Consider the following 25,372-nt stretch of genomic DNA (forward strand, 5'->3'; position numbering starts at 1 on the left):
CAATGACCTAATTGCATAGACCTTTTTGTGCGGATGTCGCCCTGCAGAATACATAAGCTGCCTTGCTCCGGGAATCTGTCCATCCTCGTTGGATCCATGGTCACTTTTAAGTAGGCCAGGGTGGGGAGGCAGAATTGACTAAAAGCCAAATGTCCTCTCCTACCAGAAATGGTGGTCAATATCCAGAAGAACAGAGTTGACAAGGTTGCTCTCTGCCAAGAAATGTCCTCGAAGCTCCCCATACTAAGTGCATTCCAATGCCCGGATTCCCGATACTTCTTGGAACTATTGACTTTCTTAGTTTTCTGACTTAATGGTTTCTAGTGTTTTGCCTTTTGATGCTTTGTTGAATGGTATTGATCACTTGAGATATTTATTGATTATTTTCCATTATTTTTCAGCTTTAAAGGATTCCCGATTCCAGCTGGTGAACTTCTCCAGCAGCGAGCTGAGGGTATCTCTCACGAACGTGTCCATCCACGATGAGGGGCGATACTTCTGCCAGCTGTACACGGACCCCCCACAGGAAGCGTACACCACAATCACTGTTCTTAGTAAGGAGGATCTACTTTCTCTCCTATTCTTTTGTCTTTTTATTTCTGCCTTTATGAAAGCATGGTTTGTTTTGTTTGTTTGTCTTACGTCATTTGGTTCGTGACCTCCTCATTCACTTTTATCCTGTTTGAATTTTACAGTTTCCTTGATACCAGAATTGTATCTTTTATTTGCGCGATCGTACGGCGTGGAAACGGCGAACGCTGTTACATGGTGCTGACCTTCATTGGCATCTAATGTTTCATCGGCATGTGTTGCAGTCTGAGCAATCTGTCCTGAATTCACGTTTTTGTTTTTCTTTTCAGTTAATATTTAGCTTTTGAGTTTTGAACACTTTGGTTTTTTTTATTTTGTTTGCAGTTGTTTTTTTTTTACATCTTTGCTTTTATAAACTTCCTGTAGATCCAATAATAGTTTAGTTTACAATTGAGCATTGGCGTAGTAAAAAAAACCAGTTAATCAATACAAGGCCATATTTTGCTAAAAAGTCCTTACATACATTAAATTTGGCCGAGCTGACGGTGATGGGTTAGGCTAACCATCCATGGTGTGTTAATAGTTGACCATCCATGGTGTGTTAATAGTTGACCATCCATGGTGGGTTATAGGTTGACCATCCATGGTGGGTTATAGGTTGACCATCCATGGTGGGTTATAGGTTGACCATCCATGGTGGGTTATAGATTGACCATCCATTATGGGTTATAGGTTGACCATCCATGGTGGGTTATAGGTTGACGTTGACCATCCATGGTGGGTTATAGGTTGACCATCCATGGTGGGTTATAGGTTGACCATCCATGGTGGGTTAAAGTTTGACCATCCACAATGGGTTACAGGTTGACCACCTATTGTCAGTTATAGGTTGACCATGAATGGTGGCTTATAGGTTGACCATCCATGGCGGGTTATAGGTTGACCATCCATGGCGAGTTATAGGTTGACCATCCATGGCGAGTTATAGGTTGACCATCCATGGCGGGTTATAGGTTGACCATCCATGGCGGGTTATAGGTTGAGCATCCATGGCGGGTTATAGGTTGACCATCCATGGCGGATTATAGGTTGACCATCCATGGTGGCCTCAACCTCCCCACTCAGGATAGTGGGAGAGAAACACTTGATCCTTTTGTTTTTTGTCTTTGTCCTCCCGATCTGAAACCTATGAACACTCAACCAATCTGAGCGTTCATTTCTAAAGAGGTTATGGCCATTTGATGTATCTCAGACAGCAAAATACCAATGTGTGAATTTGGCCTTAGATGTAGGGGAACATTTAGTTTACTTGACCTTTACAAACGAACCAGTTGACCGAAATATCTGTCTACAGAGCTGAATGTTCATTTTTGTATCAAGGGGAAATCATTCAATTCTAGAAGTCAGGACTGGACATGTTGAAATCCCTAAAGCCCGATGCACTTTTCTCCTAACATCTGCTGTCAGAGGTCAGGCCAGGCTCCCTACATTCCTGACATCGTTAGTTCAGTTATATCTGGTCACATTGATATTTGGATTCTTTTTGTCATATTGTTGAGTAACTGAATTGGCTGTATTTTTGGCTTTGCCAATTCTCACCCCGTCATCATTGTCGTTTTTTTTAGTTCCACCAAACAATTTGGTGATCGATGTGCAGAAGGACACGTATGTAGAAGGAGAAGAAGTGGAGATGAATTGCACAGCCATGGCCAGCAAACCGGCAGCAGCAATACGCTGGTACAAGGGCAGCCAGGAGCTGGAAGGTGAGCTAAAATGAAGGCTGTTGGGTGCTCGGGATGAGCATTTGAGAGCAGTTTAAAGCGGTATTCCAATCTCAAACATTTATGGCACATCCACCTTGACAATGGGGACCTATTTAAAAGCTGTGGTCGGTGGAGAGGTGACTGCGCATGCGCCGTTCTCACATATCATTTGTATGGGTCACTTCTCCATTCCAAACAGCAAACAACAATGATGACAAATGGCGGACTCTCGGTGGATAGGCCATGGTTGTCCACGATGGCGCATGCTTTGTGGCAATAAATGGATTTTACTGTCCTGCAGTACCAGACGCAGCCATTATAAAGTACGTGGATCAGCGGATTGACCCTAGGCCTTCAATCCACTGATGGTGGAGGTGCCGGGTGACCTCAGATGACCCTATGTTGATGACCTATCCTAAGCATAATCCATCAATTCCAAAAGTTTACAAAACCCCAAGGATATTTATGATTGTGTGAATATTAATATCATTCTCTGATCTCCAGTCTGTGACGCTCTACCTGCTGCAAAACGACAACTTCCATCTATAGTTGACCGTTAATGAGTTAAAGGGAACCTGTCAGCAGATTTGGTGACTCTAAACTGTGGCCACCAGCAGTGAGCTCTTATATACAGGCTTCTAACATGCTGTATATAAGAGCCCAGGCCGCTGTGTAGAACATGAAAATCACTTTATAATACTCACCTAAGGGGCGGTGCGGTGCAGACTGGTCAGCTGGGTGTCTCCATTCTCCGGGACCGGCGCCTCCTCTTTCGGCCATCTTTGTCCTCAGTCTTCTGAAGCCGGGGTGCATGATGCGTCCTACGTGATCCACACTAGCTGGCATTGAGGTCCTGCGCAGGTGCACTACAATACTTTGATCTGTCCTGCTCAGGGCAGATCAAAGTGCGCATGCGCAGGACCTCAATGCCGTAGAGTGTGGATCACGTAGGACGCGTCATGCACCCAGGTTTCAGAAGGAGGACAAAGATGGTAGAACGTAAAAATCACTTTATAATACTCACCTAAGGGGCGGTGCAGTGCAGATTGGTCTGATGGGTGTATCCGTTCTCCGATACCGGTGCCTCCTCTTTCGGCCATCTTTATTCTCCTTCTTCTGAAGCCGGGGGGCATGACGCGTTTTACGTCATCCACACTTGTCGACATTGAGGTCCTGCACAGGCGCACTACAATGGTTTGATCTGCTCTGCTCAGGGCAGATCAAAGTGCGCCTGCGCAGGACCTCAATGTTGGCTACTGTGGATGACGTAGGAAATGTCATGCACCCAGGCTTCAGAAGAAGGAGGACAAAGATGGCCGAACGTAAAAATCACTTTATAATACTCACCGAAGGGACGGTGCAGTGCAGATTGGTCTGATCGGTGTCTCCGTTCTATGGTGTCGGCGCCACCTCTTTCGGCCATCTTTGTCCTCCTTCTTCTGAAGCCTGGGTGCATGACGCGTCCTAGGTCATCCACACTAGCCGGCATTAAAGTCCTGCGCAGGCGCACTACAATTCTTTGATCTGTCCTGCTCAGGGCAGATCAAAGTGCGCCTGCGCAGGACCTCAATTCTGGCGAGTGTGGATGATGTAGGATGCGTCATGCACCCAGGCTTCAGCAGAAGGAGGACAAAGATGGTCGAAAGAGGAGGCACCGGTTCCGGAGAAGGGATACGCCCATCAGACCAATCTGCACTGCACCGCCCCTTAGGTGAGTATTATAAAGTGATTTTCACATTCTACACAGCGGCCTGGGCTCTTATATACGGCATGTTAGAATCCTGTATATAAGAGCCCAGTGGTGGTGGCCGCAGCTTATAGGCCCCAAATCTGGTGACAGGTTCCCTTTAAATACCAATGGGTATATAGATGATCAGATCTAAAATTTTAATAGTTAAACGGCTTGTTCTGGCCTTAGATGTCATCAATGTCAGATCGGCGGCGGTCCATCTTCGGACACGCCCTCTTCTTACCGCACAGCTCCATACACCATGCAGTGGCCGTTCTTGGTACTGCAGCCCAGATCAGAATTGCTGCAGTATTGAGCGGCCAGTACCATAATTCGGAGGGTGTTTGCCTCCCACTAATCTGACTTTGATCTGTTAAGCCCCCGACAATCCCTTTAAGTTCATATGCTGCGCCCTTCTTTGTGCTTTATTATTTATTTTTCCTTTTAATATGATGTTCTCCGGTTCCGCCCGATTGTTTGCTGAGGATTCATCATGTCAGTTACTTTCTTGGCGCCATTTAATTAAATTACCGTTTCAGAAATGATTGGGCAGGAAAAAAACAAAACCGTGATTGCCGAGGTCGCGGGTTTCTCCTAACGAGACATAACGATTGTAATTCACCACCGAGCACAGAAAATGACTTAGATTTTCGACAGAACTTTACACTTTTCTGTGAAGAGCTTGAAACAAAGAGCTTCGGCGGTAGCATTTAGGGAGGCGGCGGTGCTCGATGGAGCCGGGAGGGCGAAACTACATATTAGATTGGGGAAGCTGGAGATCAGGTCATCCTGACATTGTCGGGTGGTAAATACGAATCCAGAACTAGGACGAGGAATTCAGCGTTCTCTGCACAATGCTCAGTGGTGATGATGATGATGATGATGATGATGCATATTACACGAAGTGGTAATGCTGCGGATACTTGCAGGTGGCAAGACGGAGGTGGAGGCCATGGACAATAAGATGTTCAGAGTCCGCAGTCAGATCTCCGTCACCGTCCTCAAAGAAGACGACGAGGTCCCGTTCGTGTGTCTCGTTGACCATCCGGCGGTGAAGGATCTGGAGACGCGGCAGTACATTGACGTGCAGTGTGAGTAGTATCCTACTTGGGCACTTTGGAGATTTAATGTATCGCTAAACCACAAAATGTCATACGGTATGTTTTTTGGAATTTGTTCATTCATCTCGATGGGGCTGCTGGAGATGGTACAGCATTCTGCTTTCTTAGTCAGTACCATAGACAATGAATGAAGCAGTGGTGATGCATGCGCTCAATTCATTCATCTCGATGGGGTTGCTGGAGATAGGTGTACAGCATTTTGCTTTCTCAGTCCATACCATAGACAATAAATGGAATGGTGGTGACGCATGTGCACCATTTATTCATTTCGATAACGCTGCTAGAAATAGGAGTACAGCATTTTTCTTTCTCAGTTAGTACCATAGACAATGAATGGAGCAGTGGTGACGCATGCTTTCCATTCACGCATCTCTATGGAGCTGCTGGAGATAGGAGTACAGCATTTTGCTTTCTCAGTCAGTACCATAGACAATGAATGGAGCAATGGTGACACGTGCTCAATTCATTCATCTTGATGGGGTTGCTGGAGATAGATGTACAGCAGTCTGCTTTCTCCGTCAGTACCATAGACAATGAATGGAGCGGTGTTGAATGCATGTGCTCAATTCATCTCTATGGAGCTGCTGGAGATAGGAGTACAGCATTTTGCTTTCTCAGTCCATACCATAGACAATGAATGAAGCAGTGGTGACGCATGCGCTCAATTCATTCATCTCGATGGGGTTGCTGGAGATAGGTGTACAGCATTTTGTTTTCTCCGTCCATACCATAGACAATGAATGGAGTGGTGGTGACGCATGTGCTCAATTCATTCATCTCGATGGGGTTGCTGGAGATAGGTGTACAGCATTTTGTTTTCTCAGTCCATACCATAGACAATGAATGGAGTGGTGGTGACGCATGTGCTCAATTCATTCATCTCGATGGGGTTGCTGGAGATAGGTCTACAGCATTCTGATTTTTCAGTCAGTACCATAGACAATGAATGGAGTGGTGGTGACGCATGTGCTCAATTCATTCATCTTGATGGGCTACTAGAGATAGGTGTACAGCATTTTGCTTTCTCCGTCAGTACCATAGACAATGAATGGAGCAGTAGTGACCCATGTGCTCAATTCATTCATCTCTATGGAGCTGCGGGAGATAGGCGTACAGCATTCTGCTTTCTCAGCCTGTACCATAGACAATGAATGGAGCAATGGTGACGCATGTGCTCAATTCATTCATCTTGATGGGCTACTAGAGATAGGTGTACAGCATTCTGCTTTCTTCGTCAGTACCATAGACAATGAAAGGAGCAGTGATAATGCATGCGCTCAATTCATTCATCTATGGAGCTGCTGGAGATAGGAGTACAGCATTTTGCTTTCTCAGTCACTACCATAGACAATAAATGAATGAAGCAATGGTGGCTTCTCCATCCTCTCCATAGGCAATGAAAGGAGCAGTGATAATGCATGCGCTCAATTCATTCATCTCGATGGGGTTGCTGGAGATAGGAGTACAGCATTTTGCTTTCTCAGTCAGTACCATAGACAATGAATGGAACGGTGGTGACGCATGCACTCAATTCATTCATCTTGATGGGGCTGCTGGAGATAGGATGCAGCATTCTGTTTTCTCCATCAGTACCATAGACAATGAGTGAAGCGGTGGCGCACATGCACAGCTACCAATCCATTCTCAGAATACATAGTGGTCCTAGCGACAAGTTATCCCTTTCCTACAGACAGCTGTTAACTTCTAGTCTTGGGAATTATTATTATTATTTATTATTATTATAGCGCCATTTATTCCATGGCGCTATAATAGCCTTTTATCAGATTTCCATAGGTGGAGGATAACTTGCTGCTGAAACGTTCACTGATTCTTACATTGGGACTTTGAAATATCCTCTTTAGAAAGGAGCGATAATTGCACATGCAAAATCGCCATTCCACATATTGTCTATGGGACTGCTGGAAAAAGCAGAGCGCTGTACTTTGCCTTGTCCAGCAGCCCTACACTGAATGCCTGGCCAACGCGTTTCACAGCCCCATTCTTGAGATTAATAGGGATCCTAGTGGTCCGAGCTCCATTGCTCAGCAAATGTCAAATATACTATAGATGGGTGGTAACGGATCATTGCTATCACCCATATTTAACATAGTTGATGAATTGTTGACCAGTGGTAGCTCTGGAGTACCTGGTTTTAATGGAGCAATTGTCTTGTATGTGCACCACCTCCCCATTTGTCAATGTGACTGCAGGAGATTATCAAAATGCAATGATTAGCTTTTTTCCAGCAGTCCTATAGACAATGAATGGAGTTGTAGTGAACGCTTCATTCTAAAGCTGTCGTATACCCAGTTATCATTTATCCACAGGATAACTAGTCCCTGCTGGGGTCTCAGCTCTTGGAGGAGTACCCTCATTGTATGGAGCATGCTCACCACTGAGCCATTCATTGTCTATAGGACTGTACAGCACAGTGCTCCTCTGTCTCCAGCAGTGCCATAGACAATGAATGGAGTTGTAGTGAACGCTTCATTCTAAAGCTGTCGTATACCCAGTTATCATTTATCCACAGGATAACTAGTCCCTGCTGGGGTCTCAGCTCTTGGAGGAGTACCCTCATTGTATGGAGCATGCTCACCACTGAGCCATTCATTGTCTATAGGACTGTACAGCACAGTGCTCTTCTGTCTCCAGCAGTGCCATAGACGGACGGGCTCATTAAGCCTAGTTCTTGAGTTATGGTACAGCGTGCACCTAATGTGTCTAGTGATTGCAGCGCCCCCTAATGCCCCTTGTGTATAAATATTAATAGTCTTTGGTTGCATCAGTATAGCAGTGGTACAGATTTAATGTAATGCATGCAATGGCTCTGAAGACCTCTGCTACCTTCAGCACAGAGGGAATGATGGACATAATTACCATATTGCTTTGATATCCTATATAATATACAGGTAGATGGTATACAGCCTGTGATATATGCTAATGTCACCTTCGCTTGCTCTTTAAATGTCAGCTGCCAGAACATCTACAGAGTGTAAGGTATTGGGGCACTTAAATGCGGAAATATACATCATTATATACCGGCTCTACAAAGGGGCCGCTGCAGGAGAGGCGAGCGCATCTGACCTGACCTGTGTCATTAAGTGAATTGATGATTTTAGAGGGATGAATGGACATTGTGTGTTATCGTATATCACTGTTCCTGATGACTATTGCACAGCGCTGCAGAATTGGTAAAAGGGGATCTCCCAATCATTTGATGGAGGCAAGGGTGGCATCGGCATCAAACACTGGATCCATATTGGCTTTACTGTGACCTGACAAGTGGTACATAAGTCTTTATATTGCCGATCACTCGGTGATGGCGACAAATTGCCTTGTTATTGGGGGGACCTACAATTAGTAGGGAGAATGCTCAAACTGGTCTAGTCATTTTATGGTATTCCCATTTAATTGGAAGCATAATGTATAGTACATGGGATTTACATCTATTCACTGACGCAGGGTGATGGTTGCAATTCCCATAGAAATAAGTGGATATTGCAACCAACTCTCCAATGACAGATTTCTAGAAAAAATTGCAATCCCATTTGATTATTTTATGCCGAAAATTAATAAGATTATTTGCATTTACATGCCACCTTGTTACCCAAGGCATGAGTAATGTACTCATAACCATGCCCCCTAAATAAGGCGCATCACTTGGGGTATGTTCAGACTGGATTCATCTGCTGTGAGTTTCCATATAAAATCTGCGCTAAATTGTGCATATTTTATTGTGTTACAAAGATTGAAATCTGTAAGAAGAAAAAAACATCGCCCACGCTGTTATTCTCCATCCAGAGAATCCGCTGCATATCCCATCTGTGCACTGTACCCTTAGGCCATGTTCACACACTGCGAAATTGTGAACAAATCCACAGAGGATTTTATTTTTTCCAGAATGTGTAAATCAAGTTTTGAAAAACCCAATCAAATTTGTGCGTAATTCACACCGGGAATCGGCAGCACATCCTGGATGCGTGAACCTGGCCTTTATAGCCCTTGTTATTGGGGGCAGAGGAAAGTTTTGTGCCCCCTCTAGTTCTGGATCGCCGCTGCAAAACTTTCCATCATAGCTATAAAGATAAAATGCTACATGAGGACTAAGGATGGGGCAAAAACTTTCTTGTCGTGTAATTGTGAAGAAATAATCAACATTCTAAAAATATGAATTAATGTAAATATTTAAACATTTAGGAAATAAAGCTGCAAGGAGCAATGAGGGGCTATGGGGTTTTAGGAACTTGTCAGGGATGATTTAATAGTCGTATTATATAAGTCCTAGTACAAAAATAAAAAGGATACCAATCTTTTAGGTATCTGATGTGCCAGCGCTGAGAAATCAAGCTTTATAGTAGCATGCAAATTAGCCCGAAAGTGCATTGGGAGTGTCCACACCCGAAAGTGCATTAGGAGAGTGTCCACACCCGAAAGTGCATTGGGGGAGCGTCCACACCTGAAAGTGCATTGGGAGAGCGTCCACACCCGAAAGTGCATTGGGAGAGCGTCCACACCCGAAAGTGCATTGGGAGAGCGTCCACACCCGAAAGTGCATTGGGGGAGCGTCCACACCCGAAAGTGCATTGGGGGAGCGTCCACACCCGAAAGTGCATTGGGGGAGCGTCCACACCCGAAAGTGCATTGGGGGAGCGTCCACACCCGAAAGTGCATTGGGGGAGTGTGCACACCCGAAAGTGCATTGGGGGAGTGTCCACACACGAAAGCGCATTGGGGGAGTGTCCACACCCGAAAGTGCATTGGGAGAGTGTCCACACCCGAAAGTGCATTAGGAGAGCGTCCACACCCGAAAGTGCATTGGGAGAGTGTCCACACCCGAAAGTGCATTAGGAGAGCGTCCACACCCGAAAGTGCATTGGGAGAGTGTCCACACCCGAAAGTGCATTGGGGGAGTGTCCACACCCGAAAGCGCATTGGGGGAGTGTCCACACCCGAAAGTGCATTGGGGGAGCGTCCACACACGAAAGCGCATTGGGGGAGCGTCCACACACGAAAGCGCGTTGGGGGAGTGTCCACACCCGAAAGTGCATTGGGGGAGCGTCCACACCCGAAAGTGCACTGGGGGAGCGTCCACACCCGAAAGTGCACTGGGGGAGCGTCCACACCCGAAAGTGCACTGGGGGAGCGTCCACACCCGAAAGCGCACTGGGGGAGCGTCCACACACGAAAGTGCATTGGGGGAGCGTCCACACACGAAAGCGCATTGGGGGAGCGTCCACACACGAAAGCGCACTGGGGGAGCGTCCACACCCGAAAGTGCACTGGGGGAGCGTCCACACCCGAAAGCGCACTGGGGGAGCGTCCACACACGAAAGTGCATTGGGGGAGCGTCCACACACGAAAGCGCATTGGGGGAGCGTCCACACACGAAAGCGCACTGGGGGAGCGTCCACACCCGAAAGCGCGTTGGGGGAGCGTCCACACCTGAAATGCGCTTTCAGGCTACCTTGCTGTGCTTTTTCAGCTCTGGTGCATCAGCTTTTCACAAGCCCGGCATCATTTTATTATTATGCTAAGAATTCTACAGCCGTACTATCATATAAACATCCCTTTAAACCTCTCCGTCCCCAATGAGTCTTATAATGCTGTGATTTGACAGCACGCCATGTTGCCCCCGAGCCGTAGCCTACTTATCCCTATAGTTTTGCCCCAGAGGTAGAATCTGAATAACCTGCATTATAATGTAAACCTGCCGTTCGCTCGTCTTCTGCAATTTAAACCAAAAAAAAGCGCGGCCTGTTTTGCAGCTTCCAACTTTTTTGGATTCCAATGGCTGAAAATAATAATTGGATTTTTCTTCTTCGCTGGTTATTACAAATCTAATAGTGCAAGTAGACAAAAATATATATCCAAGTGCATCATATATAGAGGTAGAGATGCCGGTGATGTGGCCACCAGGGGGCGCCGGCGGCAGAAGAGCGCAGGCAGGTGTGCAAATTACAGAACTAATTAGCGGCTTCTTGTCCTTTTCATCTCTGGATTTATTATTTTATCTTAACGAAGAGTTTATCAGAGAGGTTGTACCTTAGAAGATCGTATATGTAGTATCATTAGCCGAATTTGTTCCAGATGGTTTTACATTTGTATAGAAGAGATTTGCCGTATATACTGGATTAAAAAAAGAAAAAAAGCTGTTTTATTTTAAATCTTTTTGCAAATATTAACTTGCCAAATACAGAAACTAGTATAGAAAGAATTGCAATTTTTTTTTTCTTTGAAGATGTAGCAAAAAATTTCTACAGTGTTTCCCCGAAAATAAGACCAGGGAGGCTTAAATATAAGACATCCCCTGAAAATAAGACCTAGCCGCGGTCCAATGAAGTGTCCGTGCAGCGTTAAAGATACTCTAGGACACTTCATTAGACAGCGGAGACCCCCTAAAGAAAGAAGAGCGAAGACCCCCGATCATACTCGCCAGACGCCGACCAGGAGTAGGTGAGCGCATCAAGGTCCTGCGGCGGAACACACACATCATATCACACACACCAGATCACACACACATCAGATTACACACACACACATCAGATTACACACACACACACATCAGATCACACACATCAGATCACACACACACACATCAGATTACACACACACACATCAGATTACACACACACACACATCAGATCACACACATCAGATCACACACACACACATCAGATCACACACACACACATCAGATCACACACACACACATCAGATCACACACACACACACACACATCAGATCACACACACACACATCAGATCACACACACACATATCAGATCACACACACACACATCAGATCACACACACATCAGATCACACACACATCAGATCACACACACACATCAGATCACACACACACAGCAGATCACACATACACACACAGCAGATCACACATACACACACACAGCAGATCACACATACACACACAGCAGATCACACATACACACACAGCAGATCACACATACACACACAGCAGATCACACACACATCAGATCACCCACAGACATCAGATCACACACACACACATCAGATCACACACACACACATCAGATCACACACACACATCAGATCACACATACACACACAGCAGATCACACATACACACATCAGATCACATATACACACACATCAGATCACATATACACACACATCAGATCACATATACACACACATCAGATCACATATACACACACATCAGATCACATACACACACTCACCACATCCAGCGATATCGCTTGCTTCTCGGCGTGCGTAAGGACCTGCAACGCTGTGCAGTGAGCTTCCAGGACCTGCAGGATGATCACATGGCCGGAAGCAAGTGGTATCTCCGGATGTTGAGTGTGTGCGCACGATTGTACCGGTATGTGCGATATTATAAATGCGTGTATGCGATCAAATGTGTGAGTGTATGCTGTCTGATGTGTGAGTGTGTGTGAGTGTATGTTCGGATCTGTGAGTGTCGGCAAGAGGCAAAGGAGGACGGCGTGCAGCACAGCTGCTGGGAGCGCCCACCAGAGATCACAGGGAGGAATGATGTGAAAGCTGTGTGTATGTGTGATCTGAAGTATGAGTGCCGGCCAGACGCAGGGGAGGCGTGTGCAGCGCATCTGCTGGGAGATCACAGGGAGGAATGATGTGGAATGTGATTGTGTGTGTGTGTGTGTGTGTGTGTGTGTGTGTGTGTGTGTGATCTATGCGAGTGTCAGCCAGACGCAGGGGAGGATGGTGTGCAGCCGACCTGCTGGGAGATCTGGGAGCCATACCGGGGCTGGTATGTATGACGATCCTGGGAAGGGGGTGGTCTGATTTTTGTGGGGTGTAAATTACCCCCAACCATGTCTCCTCGAAAATGAGACACCCCCCTAAAAATAAGACCTAGAGCTTTTTTCGGGGCAAAAATAAAAATAAGACAGTGTCTTATTTTCGGGGAAACAGGGTAGTTAGAGCTGGTTTCGTTCACATGTCAACTAATCATCCATTAAAGTGGATCCGTTGGCAAAAAAGTTCTGCAAACACAACTGTTTTTTTTGTCCTTTTTGAAACTAATTTTTGCAGGATCGTTTTTTGTAACCTGGGAGTCTAAGGAAAGTGGATCGCTATTTATTTTCCATTTGAAACTGATCCAGTAAGAAAAAAACGGATCCTTTACAAATGAAAGAAAAAAGGATGGTGAAATAGCAATCGGTGAAGGGATCCGGTTTCCATAGACTCCTATGATTAAAAAAAAAACGCATCCTGCAAAAATTAATTTTTTCAAAACTGACAGGTTGTATTTGCACAACTTTTTTGCCAACGGACGATTACTGGATAGGTGAACTTAGCCTTAAAAATAATAGTCATGTACATGGCCTTCCAGAAATAAAGGGGTCATCCAGCGCCTCTCGCTTCTGCATGGACAGGTGGGAGGCGATGCTGTCGTGTTGTGGGCCGGCCGCTTGCCAGGACCCATGCATGTATATGATGTATGCACTACTTGCCGCACCCTGGCCAGATTTTGTGGGGTAACGTGTCCCCAAATTAGAGGTGCTGGATCACTTATTATATAGGGGGGTTCAGAATGCTTAATATTGAGGCTCATCCACGCCGTCCCTTTTTGGTCATGTCCTCACTATCCTGCAAATCCCTGCTTAGCACCAGACTATAAAGCACAGACCAGGGGGTTTGGTGAAATGCCGGAACCTGCGGCACATCGGTGCTGGATGAGCATTGATTTGTACAGGACTCACATACTGATGACCCATATGTTGGCTATTTCATCAATATATAGTTACTTAGGTTGAAAAAAAGACCTTGGCCCGAAATTGGATAAGACAACCTTGGGCCAAATTTGACGCAGCTTCCAGCATGGGGGGGCTCTTTCAAAAGTAAATCTGAACCAATAATGGGCATTGAAGTCAATGGGCGAGAACTCGCCATCGCTCCTAATTGAGGGTGGATTCATAGCCGTGTACATCAGAGACACATAAGGAGGATTTCTCTTTAAGGGTACGTGCCCATGATCAGGACTTGATGTGTCCGGGATGCAGCTGGTCCTGACCTGCGGGACCGCGAGTCTCCACCATAGGAGAACACAGGAGACCGCGGCTACCCGTACCCACAATCAGGTTTCAGGGTGCTGCAGTCTCTCTCTGCAATTCTCCATGCGGAGGACTCTTGCGTTTTCGCACCAAACAGTTGACATGCTGCGACTCGAGAAGCTGCACTGCAGGTCAGTTTTTTTTTTTGCGGGAAAAGCAAGCACAGCGGGCACCAGATTTCTATAAATCCCATAGACTGTGCTTGTACTGTACATTGTAGCGTTTTGGATGCAGCTGAACCATGCCGCATCCAAAACGCTGTGAACCCTAAAGGATGCCAATGTATAGGAGACCATGGGGATGACTATTCTCCTTATGGAGACCTGATAAACTAGTCTGGCTGTCAGTAAGGGGCCTTATAGCTGCAATGCCCCTCTGGGAATTCATCAAATTGTCCCTCCAGTGAGGAAGGAAAGAACTCTAGCGCCACCTACTGGAAGTAGCAATCCTAAAAGTCAAATGTGGCTTTTTAAACAAGCCTTTTCATAAGACTTAGGATTTATTGCCAGATCAGAATCCCAATTTGCAGACACGGTGTTTCGGGGTGATTGCCCCTCGTCAGTGCAAAGTGTGGGTATATGATCTGGCTTATGAGAAGCTATGTGGGGACCACGGGGAAGACTCTTCTCCTTATGGAGACCTGCAAATTGGAATTCTGCCACATTTGACTTTTAGGATTGCTACATCCAATAGGTGGCATGAGAGTTTGTCTCCTTCCTCACTGGAGGGACAATTTGAATAATTCCCAGAGGAGCATTGCAGCTAGAAGTCCCCTTACTGACAGCCAGACTGGTTTGTCAGGTATCCATAAGGAGAATAGTCTTCCCTGTGGTCCCCACATAGCTTCTCATAAGCCAGATCAGATACCCACACTTTGCACTGACGAGGGGCACTCACCCCGAAACACCGTGTCTGCAAATTGGGATTCTGATCTGGCAATAAATCCTAAGTCTTATGAAAAGGCTTGTTTAAAAAGCCACATTTGAGTTTTAGGATTGCTACATCCAATAGGTGGTGCGAGATTTTGTCTCCTTCCTCACTGGAGGGACAATTTGAATGTATAGGCGAGCATTCGCCTACGTGCATATACCATCCGTACCCAGCAAATATCCTCCTGGTTGATTTCTCGTAGTGCCGTCTGCTTTCCGAGTCTTCCTATACGTTGGCAGCATTGTGTGTAATGTGTACGTTCCGGCACAATCTGCTGCGGATGTTCTTATATTAACGGTCAGATGACTCCAATATTTACACAATTGGAGCCAGAGCGGAGAGCCGACTGCAGCCCGATCCTGCAGCACATTAGTATGTTCAGCGCTATATACACAGTGGTAATGAGCGCGCGCCCGGCCTGGTTAACCGTATATTCCCTGTGCGTCTGTTACATCCATTTACAGTAAAATATGGAGTCGACGTGTAGGAGAGTAAATCAGAGTATTAATTGGCAGCGCGGTTCTGCAGGGTTCCCCTATTAAATATTCAGCCTTATAAATGTGTGAAGTACAAATGCTGCAGAGATTTGGCGGCCTCGTGACTGGAATGCCACCGCGCGCTCCTCGTAATGAGTAGTGTAATGATGCCGAGCGCTGATGAGGGGTAATGTGCCGGGCGCGGAGCTGTCAGGATGGAGGTGAAGGACATCCCATAGTGGATGGACACAAGGCCCGGTCCCCCCGGTTGTAGACTTGGTGCTCCCTTCTCGTTGATGGTCCTCTAACCCCAGGCTGTAGCGCCTCTCATCTCCACGCCGCGGACATTCGTCTTCACTAATGACGCTGGGCGATCTATAATAAGGGCAGCCATATTTAGTTTCCCCTTCGATTGATTACTAAACATTGTGTTAAGCGCAGACGCGGCTCCATTAGGAGGACGACTTCCGAGCTGATCGCCATCATTACTCCGCACAATCATTATGCACTGGTCAGGGGGTCACACGCGGCCTTCACCCCGAGGTTACAGCTTGAAATAACGTGTCTTAGACTGTGGCTTTGACGGGTTGGTTAAAGGAGTCTTCAACTATTGCATGTGTAAATAATAAAGGGTGGGACGTAAAATGTAGCCCCCTGTTTACTTTGTGGGAGTTGCACAGGATGACATTTGTTGATCAGGACTGTCTTACCTCAATCTTTATTTGCCCATAACTACCAGAGCTCATGTTTCACTTTGCCATAGCAATCGGAGCTCCGCTTTCATGTTACCATAGCAGTCAGAGTGCCACTGTCCTGTTACCATAGCAACCAGTGCTCAGTTTTCCTTTTACCATAGCAACCAGAGCTCCACTTTCATTGTTCCACAGCAACCAGTGCTTTGCTTTCATTGTACCATAGCAACCAGAGCCCTTCTTCCATTGTACCATAGCAACCAGAGCCCTGGTTTTATTATATAAAAGCAACCACAGCCCTCCTTTCATTTTAGCATAGCAACCCAAGCCCTGTTTCCATTGTGGCATAGCAACCACAGCCCTGCTTTCATTGTACTGTAGCAACCAGAGCTCTGCTTTCATTGTACTGTAGCAACCAGAGCTCTGCTTTCATTGTACTGTAGCAACCAGAGCCCTGTTTTCATTGTACCATAGCAACCAAAGCACTGTTATCATTGTACCATAGCAACCAGAGCCCTGTTTTCATTGTACCATAGCAACCAAAGCACTGCTTTCATTATACCATAGCAACCAGAGCCCTGCATTCATTGTACTGTAGCAACCAGAGCCCTGCTTTCATTGTACTGTAGCAACAGAGCCCTGTTTTCATTGTACCATAGCAACCAAAGCACTGTTATCATTGTACCATAGCAACCAGAGCCCTGTTTTCATTGTACCATAGCAACCAAAGCACTGCTTTCATTATACAATAGCAACCAGAGCCCTGCATTCACTGTATTGTAGCAACAGAGCCCTGCTTTCACTGTATTGTAGCAACAGAGCCCTGCTTTCACTGTATTGTAGCAACAGAGCCCTGCTTTCACTGTATTGTAGCAACAGAGCCCTGCTTTCACTGTATTGTAGCAACAGAGCCCTGCTTTCATTATACCATAGCAACCAGAGCCCTGTTTTCATTGTACCATAGCAACCAGAGCCGTGCTGTCATTGTACCATAGCAACAGAGCCCTGCTGTCATTGTACCATAGCAACCAGAGCCCTGCTTTCATTGTACCATAGCAACCAGAGCCCTGCTTTCATTGTACCATAGCAACCAGAGCCCTGTTTTCATTGTACCATAGCACCCAAAGCACTGCTTTCATTGTACCATAGCAACCAGAGCCCTGCTTTCATTGTACCATAGCAACCAGAGCCCTGCTTTCATTTTAGCATAGCAACCAGTGCTTGGCTTTTATTGTACCAGTGGAATGTAAGACTGGTATGTGAGTGTCCAACATGGCGTATTGTGATTTTGGAGGCCGATGGACACACATGCGATCATTCACAAACGATCAGCTTAGGCCCCATTCACATTTCTGTATAAAAACACGTACATCTGGCGCGGTCCATTTTGACCATCCGTTTTTATTTTTATCACCCATCCATGTGTATGTATTTAAATCGTGTGCGACCCGTATTTTTCCTGTATGGCTAAAGAAATGGAGATGACAAAGCTTCTCCTATACATTCAATGCTAAACATGGACGGCACACCGATGTCCTCCCTGTGCTGTATGTGGTATTGATGGACACCCAGACTTGTATTCACCCTTGTCATCCGTGCTACCAGAAATAAACGGACATGTCTCCCTGAGGTTCATATGGACACAGTCTGCGAAAAAACACGGACATGTGAAGATCACCCTAGATCTTTAATGGGTGCCTGTGAGATCTGTGAAAAAAACGGATGCCCCACATACCGGAAGCACGGCCATGTGAAGGGGCCTTACATGGTGTGGAAGTGACGTGACCGGATATCCTTGGCTGACGGCAATCATACTAGCCATGCGTTAAGCAACACTCGACATTGCAGGCGTCCAGGAGATGCCTGAGGAAATCGGTGCAAAAATGATCCAGGCGGGCATACATCCGTAAAACAGTAAGCTATGTGCCCACGCTGAGGAAAATGCGCGGATTTTGCCGCGGATTTCTCGAGGAAAAGCCGCGGATTTCCCGAAAATCTGCAGCACAGGTACTTCCCAGCCATTTCTATGGCATTTTGGAAATGCTGTGCCCATGCTGCGGATTTTTCCGCAGCGGATTTCAAAGGAGGTCAAAATCCGCGGCGGCCTGCCCGGACCCATGAGCGCTCCATTCACCCCTGCACTTGGGAATAGTTTTCACGCACCCCATAAGGCCCTACCCTATGGCTAAAAAACTAAGCAATGTGGATGTCCCATAAAAAGGGGAGAATTTTTTTAAATGAATTTTGCAGAGGATCTACAAAAAAAAAACTCCTAACAAAAACCCCCCAAAACCCTCAGATTGAACATAGAGCTGAGCGAATCGATCTGCAGGACCCTGGTCCAGTGGCTGCATCCGTATTCTGTGGGCGCAGGTCAGGAGCCCTGTGAATCGCCTCCTACCTGCTAGAGACACCGTCTCCACATTTTTAGATGACTGGGTGCAACATCCTATATTCATCGCTCAACAATGCCGACATCACACCGTGCCGGCTAATCAAAAGAGAAATGGATGCCGGTTTGCAGGGCCTCATGTGTGCTGGCCATACTTACGTGGCCGCTAGACCAGGGTCTGCAAACGTTTTTGTTCATCTCTGCCAACCCACTAAAGACCTATAACCTAGAATATTTACCTCTTTTTATGACTTGATGAAGGCCCTCCGTGGCCAAATCATTGACTTTTGGGGGTTCTTTTGGTACCATTTTTCGTTTATAAGACGCACCCCAAATTTAGAGAAAAAAGGGTGAAAAATAAATTATGGGGTCTGTCTTTTAATCCAGTGGTGTCTTACCAGAGTGGGACGGCAGCGGTGGTGAAGCAGGGTAACAGAAGACGGGTGGTGGTGGAGCAGGGCAATGCTGCTGTGGGTGTCCAGGATGCTGTCCCAGAAACTGTCAGCGGGGTGGCGGTGCTTGTGTGGCTGGGGTCTCGGTGCTTGTACGGCTGGGCTGGGGTCTCGGTGCTTGTGCAGCTGGGCTGGGGTTTCGGTGCTTGTGCGACTGGGCTGGGGTGGCGGTGCTTGTGCAGCTGGGCTGGGGTGGCGGTGCTTGTGCGGTTGGGGTGGCGGTGCTTGTGCGGCTGGGCTGGGGTGGCGGTGCTTGTGCGGCTGTGCTGGGTTGGCAGTGCTTGTGTGGCTGTGCTGGGGTGGCAGTGCTTGTGCGGCTGGTGTGGCGGTGCTTGTGCGGCTGGTGTCACGGTGCTTGTGCGGCTGGGCTGGGGTGGTGGTGCTTGTGCAGCTGGGCTGGGGTCTCGGTGCTTGTGCGGCTGGGCTGGGGTCTCTGTGCTTGTGCGGCTGGGCTGGGGTCTCTGTGCTTGTGCGGCTGGGCTGGGCTGGGGTGGCGGTGCTTGTGCGGCTGGGCTGGGGTGGCGGTGCTTGTGCGGCTGTGCTGGGTTGGCGGTGCTTGTGCGGCTGGTGTGGCGGTGCTTGTGTGGCGGTGCTTGTGCGGCTGGGCTGGGGTGGTGGTGCTTGTGCGACTGGGCTGGGGTCGCGGTGCTTGTGCGGCTGGGCTGGGGTGGCGGTGTTGGTGCAGCTGGGCTGGGGCGGCGGTGTTGGTGCAGCTGGGCTGGGGCAGCGGCTGGGCTTGGGCTGCGGGCTTCAAATAATGGCGTCCGGAGTCTGTGCGTGCACAGATTGAGCTCTTGGCTCAATGACATACCGAGATCTCATCTGCACACGTGCCACCTTCGGGCACTATTTTCGTTAAGTCCGCTGTTGGGAGATCAATGGACCGGAGGCGGTGTGTGTGCAGATAAGATCTTGAGCTGAGAGCTCCACTCGCGCATGCGCCGACTCCGGGCTCCATTATCTGAAACCCTCACTGCCTGTGCCCCAACCGCCGCAGCCTCTGCACAGCCGTCGCAACATTGACCCTGCCTCCTGCTACACCTCTCCACCACCTCCTGGTAAGCTACATTCGGATTATGAGCCCTCACTTTCCTCCCAAATTTTTGTGGGGAAAATTGCATCTTCTAATCTGAAAAATACGGTAACTTAACTATCTTGAAACCAGGGCACCATACGCCGTTCTTTAAGAATGAGCATCTGGTGCCCTGGTTTCTGGATACTTTAAGACCTTAAACATCTACAGAAGGCCATCTCAACTCATCGGTCCATTTTTGTTCTTCATTTTTTTGCTCGAACGCCGCAGAGCTGCTTATTCCATCCTCCATAATGCACCTAAATTGAAAGTATTGTGAAGTAATGTCTCCGTAATTGGCAAACAGAAATGATCTGATCTTCTTAAATTGGCAGGTAGTGGAATTTCCAGCGACTCTTAATGCGTAATTCATTTATTCAAACGTAATGTCCATTAACATTTTGCAGGAGCTCGTTAGCTTTAATAATGCATTCCTACCTTTAGCTTCAGCCACCAAAAGCCAGATTTAGATCAAAGAGATGAAGCTTCATCAGATAATAAGACTTCCTTGGCTCCTGATGTCTCTGGTCTTTCTCCTGCCCTTCATGTCAGAGGTGCTAGCTCAGAGAGTAGTGGTAGTGGAATTAATCCACCGCGGCACATCTCGATGTGACAAGACTCTCATTTTACACCATATGAAATCTCCGCGCAATTTACTGCTTAGAGGAAATTCACAAACCCCCAACAACACATGTATGTTCTGCTGCATCGTTCATTATGGCATGACCCTGCCTGGAGGTTTGACATTGGTAAAGGCATAAATAACGGAGAAGACGACTATGTATTATCAGAATGCACCAATTAGTTAATCGTGAGTTAAAGGGGTTTGTTCCACTATTATAACTGATCTCCAGGATGAGAGAGAGGTGTCGAGATTGCGGGATCCGACTGCTAGGACCTCCATTAACCACCATGAATGGACCAATGTTGCACATCCACACTGCTTTTTTGTATATGGGAATGGTCTTGTATACCGAGCTCGGGGACACCACTGATCTTCAGGACAAGGGTCTGATGTCCCCCCATTTGAACAGATCGGCAATCGCATATGCCACTTGCCTCTACATTTATTGCCTTTAGGATTGATGAATATCACCAAGTTCTGAAAAGGATAAAATTGTTGGCTGCGCGCATGCACACACACCTGCTTATCTTGTAATTGATGGAGGTCTTGGCAATGATTAGGCTCTTCTACACGATTGGTGATAAATTGGAATTGTGGGAAGTGAAGATCTGAGGTTGTGGTTTGCATTAATCACCTAGGCAGGTTAATGATGCAACAATTTTTATTTAGAATAGTCCTTATGCTCCTCCAAACAATGGAAATCAACAATAGTCCTTAGGATAGTTCCTCAAATCCAGAAAACAGATATCAACAATAGTCCTGACATCAAGACAACTGATATCAACAATAGTCCTTAGGTTAGTTCCTCAAAATCCACAATACAAATATCAACAATAGTCCTTAGGATAATTCATAAAATCAAGACAATGATATCGACAATAGTCCTTAGGATAATTCCCCAAATCAAGACAACAGATATCAACAATAGTACTAATGAAATCCTAATGAAGGATATCCGCAATAGTCCTTAGGATATTTCCTCAAAATCCAGATGGCCAATATCAACAATAGTCCTTAAGGTGGCTTTACACACTGCAACATCGCAAACGACATCGCTGTAACGTCACCGGTTTTGTGACGTTACAGCGACCTCCCCAGCGACATTGCAGTGTGTGAAACACATCAGCGACCTGGCCCCTGCTGTGAAGTTGCTGATCGCTACAAATCGTTCAGGACCATTCTTTGGTCCTTTGTTTCCCACTGTGCAGCAAAGTCTCAGTGTGTGTATTGGAGTTTACAGCGACTTCGTTAGCGACTTCCCGTTCAAAAAGCTGCTTTACAACGTCCCCAATGACCAGCTAGGTCGCTCTGCAGGTCCGGATCGCTGTTGCGTCGTTGGCCAGGTCTGCCTGTTTGACAGCTCACCAGAGACTTTGTAGCGATCCCGGCCAGGTTGGGATCGCTGGTGGGATCGCTAGAAAGTCTCAGTGTGTAAAGGGGCCTTATGGATAGTTGCTCAAATTCAGAATACAAATATCAACAATAGTCCTTAGGATAATTCCTCAAATCAATACTACGAATATCAACAATAGTCCTTGAGAGAGTTCCTCAAAATCCAGATGACCGATATCAACAATAGTCCTTAGGATAGTTCCTCAAATCCAGAATACAGATATCAACAATAGGCCTTAGGATAGTTCCTCTCAATCCACATGACCAATATCAACAACAGTCCTCAGGATAGCTCCTCAAATCCAAGCGACGGATATAGACAATAGTCCTTAGGATAGTTTCTCAAATTCAGACGATGGATTTCACGACTGTAGCACATACATCCAGCTCCAATCTCTATAATCCATTCACGGTCACCTGGCCACAGCGAGAACCCCCCACATGACAGCACCAACTCCCTGACCAAACATGTAGCTTATTGTACTCCTCCTGGGATCAGCCCCCTTGATGGGCAGAAGTGATTATTACACCCGCCCCTTTAGATATTTTTTTTTTCATGTAAGTATGAAGGGCAGTCTTCGGCCAGTCTACAGGATTCTGTATTGAGTCGGCCCCTGCAGAGGGGAACTATAGACTTACAACCCTCTACCAGATGCAGAACAATGAATGCTACTGTGGAGTCCATTGAGGCCAAGTAGGATACACAATTTGCAAACCCCTTTCCCTTTCAAATTATTTACCTTAAACTGATGAGCAAGCATTCTCTAATACAACACAAAATTAAGATTGACGTAACGGTGCTTCGTGCTGTAAAAAGTCCAAATCCCTTAGAGCTGTGTGCCCTGCTCTACATCCATTGGTCCAGTAGTCTTTTTGTCTATAGCCAGCTCCTCGCATGAGATGTTCCCTTTAAAGGGAACCTGTCACTGGATGTTTATAATACTCACCTAACGGTCGGTGCGACGCAGACTGGTCATATGGGCGTCTCTGTTCTCCAGGTCCTGCGCCTCCTCTTTCGGCCATCTTTGTCCTCCTTCTGAAGCTAGTATGGATGACGCCTTCTACATCATCTACATTAGTCGGCAGTGAGGTCCGGCGCAGGCGCACTTTTGATCTGCCCTGCTCAGTTGTCATAAGAAAAATAAGACCCCAAAAATAATTCAGAAAAAAACAAGCCCTCATATTGATCTATAGAAGAAAACATTGAAAAGTTTCTTGGAAGAAGGGATGAGAATGCAAAAATGAAAATTGGTGGAAAAGGGGTTAAAGAACTGTTTATAAGAACTTCCCTTGTAGAGGGCTTATTTTTCTGGTCCACATCAGTGTTTATATGACCTCCCCGCCCTACATGCATGGCCCCTTGTTGCTCTGTTTTTGCCAGTGATGCTCAAGGCCAAGCAGGGCTCGTAAAGCCCTAATCCATGGCCATGGAGGGCTTGAGCGTCTGAAGCTTCTGAGCTCTGCTCTTCTCCGGTGTTGTCCCCTCCCTCGTGTACTGCACTGTGCACCCAAGCTGAGCGCAGCCCATTACTGGCCTGGCACACACACTGTGTCTCTCCGTTATATATGACACTCGGACGGATGTATCAGTGTGGAACATGGCATAGATCTGTAGCTTCACCTCAGCATGAAGGCAAATGAGTTTCCTTCAGCCTGAGCTGCTTCAAGTGTGAAACCCGCTCTGCCGAAATAGATTTCATGTTGGCGCGATATAAATCTGACCGGCTTTTATGCCTCTCAGCCCTCTCTCTTCACATTGCCTCGCATGCCGAGACCCTCATGTCAGATAACTTGGGTCTGTCGGTGCACATAAATACATTCACAGGGCTTAACGCCGTCAGGGTCCACGGTGACAACTGGATCTACTCCATATAATATGTGAAGGTCATGACTAGGTGGCCCGACCTTCCTCCTTGCTCTTCCTTTCACCTTTCTTCTTTACTCTCTTTTTCAGCTCCTCGTTTTTGGACGTTGTTCCTTTTCTCTCCGTTCTTGAGATTCATCATCCTTGTTAGGATTTGTCTTCTCCCTTCCTTCTACAAACTCTTATGACCTTATTAAATCTTTCCATCATGCCCTGTCATTTTATTAGCCTGCCGCTGTTCAATTTCCTCCTTGTCCTACGCCGGTACACTCCCCGGGACATCAGCTTCAGCTCTCTTGGAACTGAGCTTTACTGTTCGGAAAGACCACCTACCTCTTCAGTCTTGAATAATACCTTCTTTAGAAGATGATACTGTGAAGTTCGTCTCCATAATTACCTCATAAATATAAAAAATGCTCAATAAATATTCTTCTAAATTCGTAAGCTATTAGCCACAATGAGAAAAAAAAATATTCTTCCATTTTTGACTCAAGGATCAAGATTTATGGCGGCTGCACCCAAATTCAGTTTGGTTAAGAGGATGTCACAAGTGACAGTCATGGGGTTTCTGGCCATAAAAGGTCAGATCGTTTATCTGCGCAAAATTCTCCCTGACTTTTTATTGTTCCTGCTGTCAGTATTCATCGGTATAGGTAGCTTTCCTGCTGGATTCATCTCTCCCCTTTTGGACCCAGTAGGAGCTCACCTTCCACCCAGCTGCTGATTCTCAGTACCCTCTTGGTGTTTGAATAACCTTTCCTTTTTTGGACTGGTGCTGGTGATATTATTCAGTTCATTCAAGCCCTGGTTGCAAGCAGGTGGCTTGTATTACTCTGTGATGGTGTTGCTGAAAACTTTGCGGATATTCTACCTGAGTCATCTGTGGATAAGTAGTTCATGCTTTTCCCCCTGTGTGTCCCCCTTGTGTCTTCTCTAGTGTTTAGTGGGGTTGACGAAGAACTCATCCCATCCGTTCCCTATTTAGAATCCAGCACTAGGGATACTTAGTGTCAGGTATCCGGCTTGGCTCGGCTCATTGGTGCGGAACCTATCTAGGGTGGTGACGAACCCCTGAGACCAGCAGTAGGGATACCTAGGGTCAAGTATCCGGCTCAGCACATAGGTGAGGAACCTATCTAGGGTGTTGAGGGACCCCATTGACCAGCGGTAGGCTTGGTCAGGGGTCACCATCTTCCCCTACCCTAGATGCAGGGATCATCTTTCCTTACCTTTCGCCACTTGCTTGGTACT

General features: G+C 46.7%; 1 protein-coding gene across 5 annotated transcripts in view; it reads left to right on the forward strand.

Moving 5' to 3' along the window:
• The window catches only part of CADM1 (cell adhesion molecule 1), a 312,527-nt gene that overhangs the window by 201,177 nt on the left and 85,978 nt on the right, over positions 1 to 25,372 (forward strand). For all 5 annotated transcript variants that reach the window (XM_075328726.1, XM_075328727.1, XM_075328729.1 and 2 more), the window contains 3 exons: positions 402 to 554; positions 2,157 to 2,294; positions 4,953 to 5,114. In XM_075328726.1, the coding sequence (XP_075184841.1) occupies positions 402 to 554; positions 2,157 to 2,294; positions 4,953 to 5,114 (453 nt within the window). The remainder of the gene's footprint in view (positions 1 to 401; positions 555 to 2,156; positions 2,295 to 4,952; positions 5,115 to 25,372) is intronic.

This window comes from Anomaloglossus baeobatrachus, chromosome 11, assembly GCF_048569485.1.
Source record: "Anomaloglossus baeobatrachus isolate aAnoBae1 chromosome 11, aAnoBae1.hap1, whole genome shotgun sequence".
NCBI lineage: Eukaryota > Metazoa > Chordata > Amphibia > Anura > Aromobatidae > Anomaloglossus > Anomaloglossus baeobatrachus.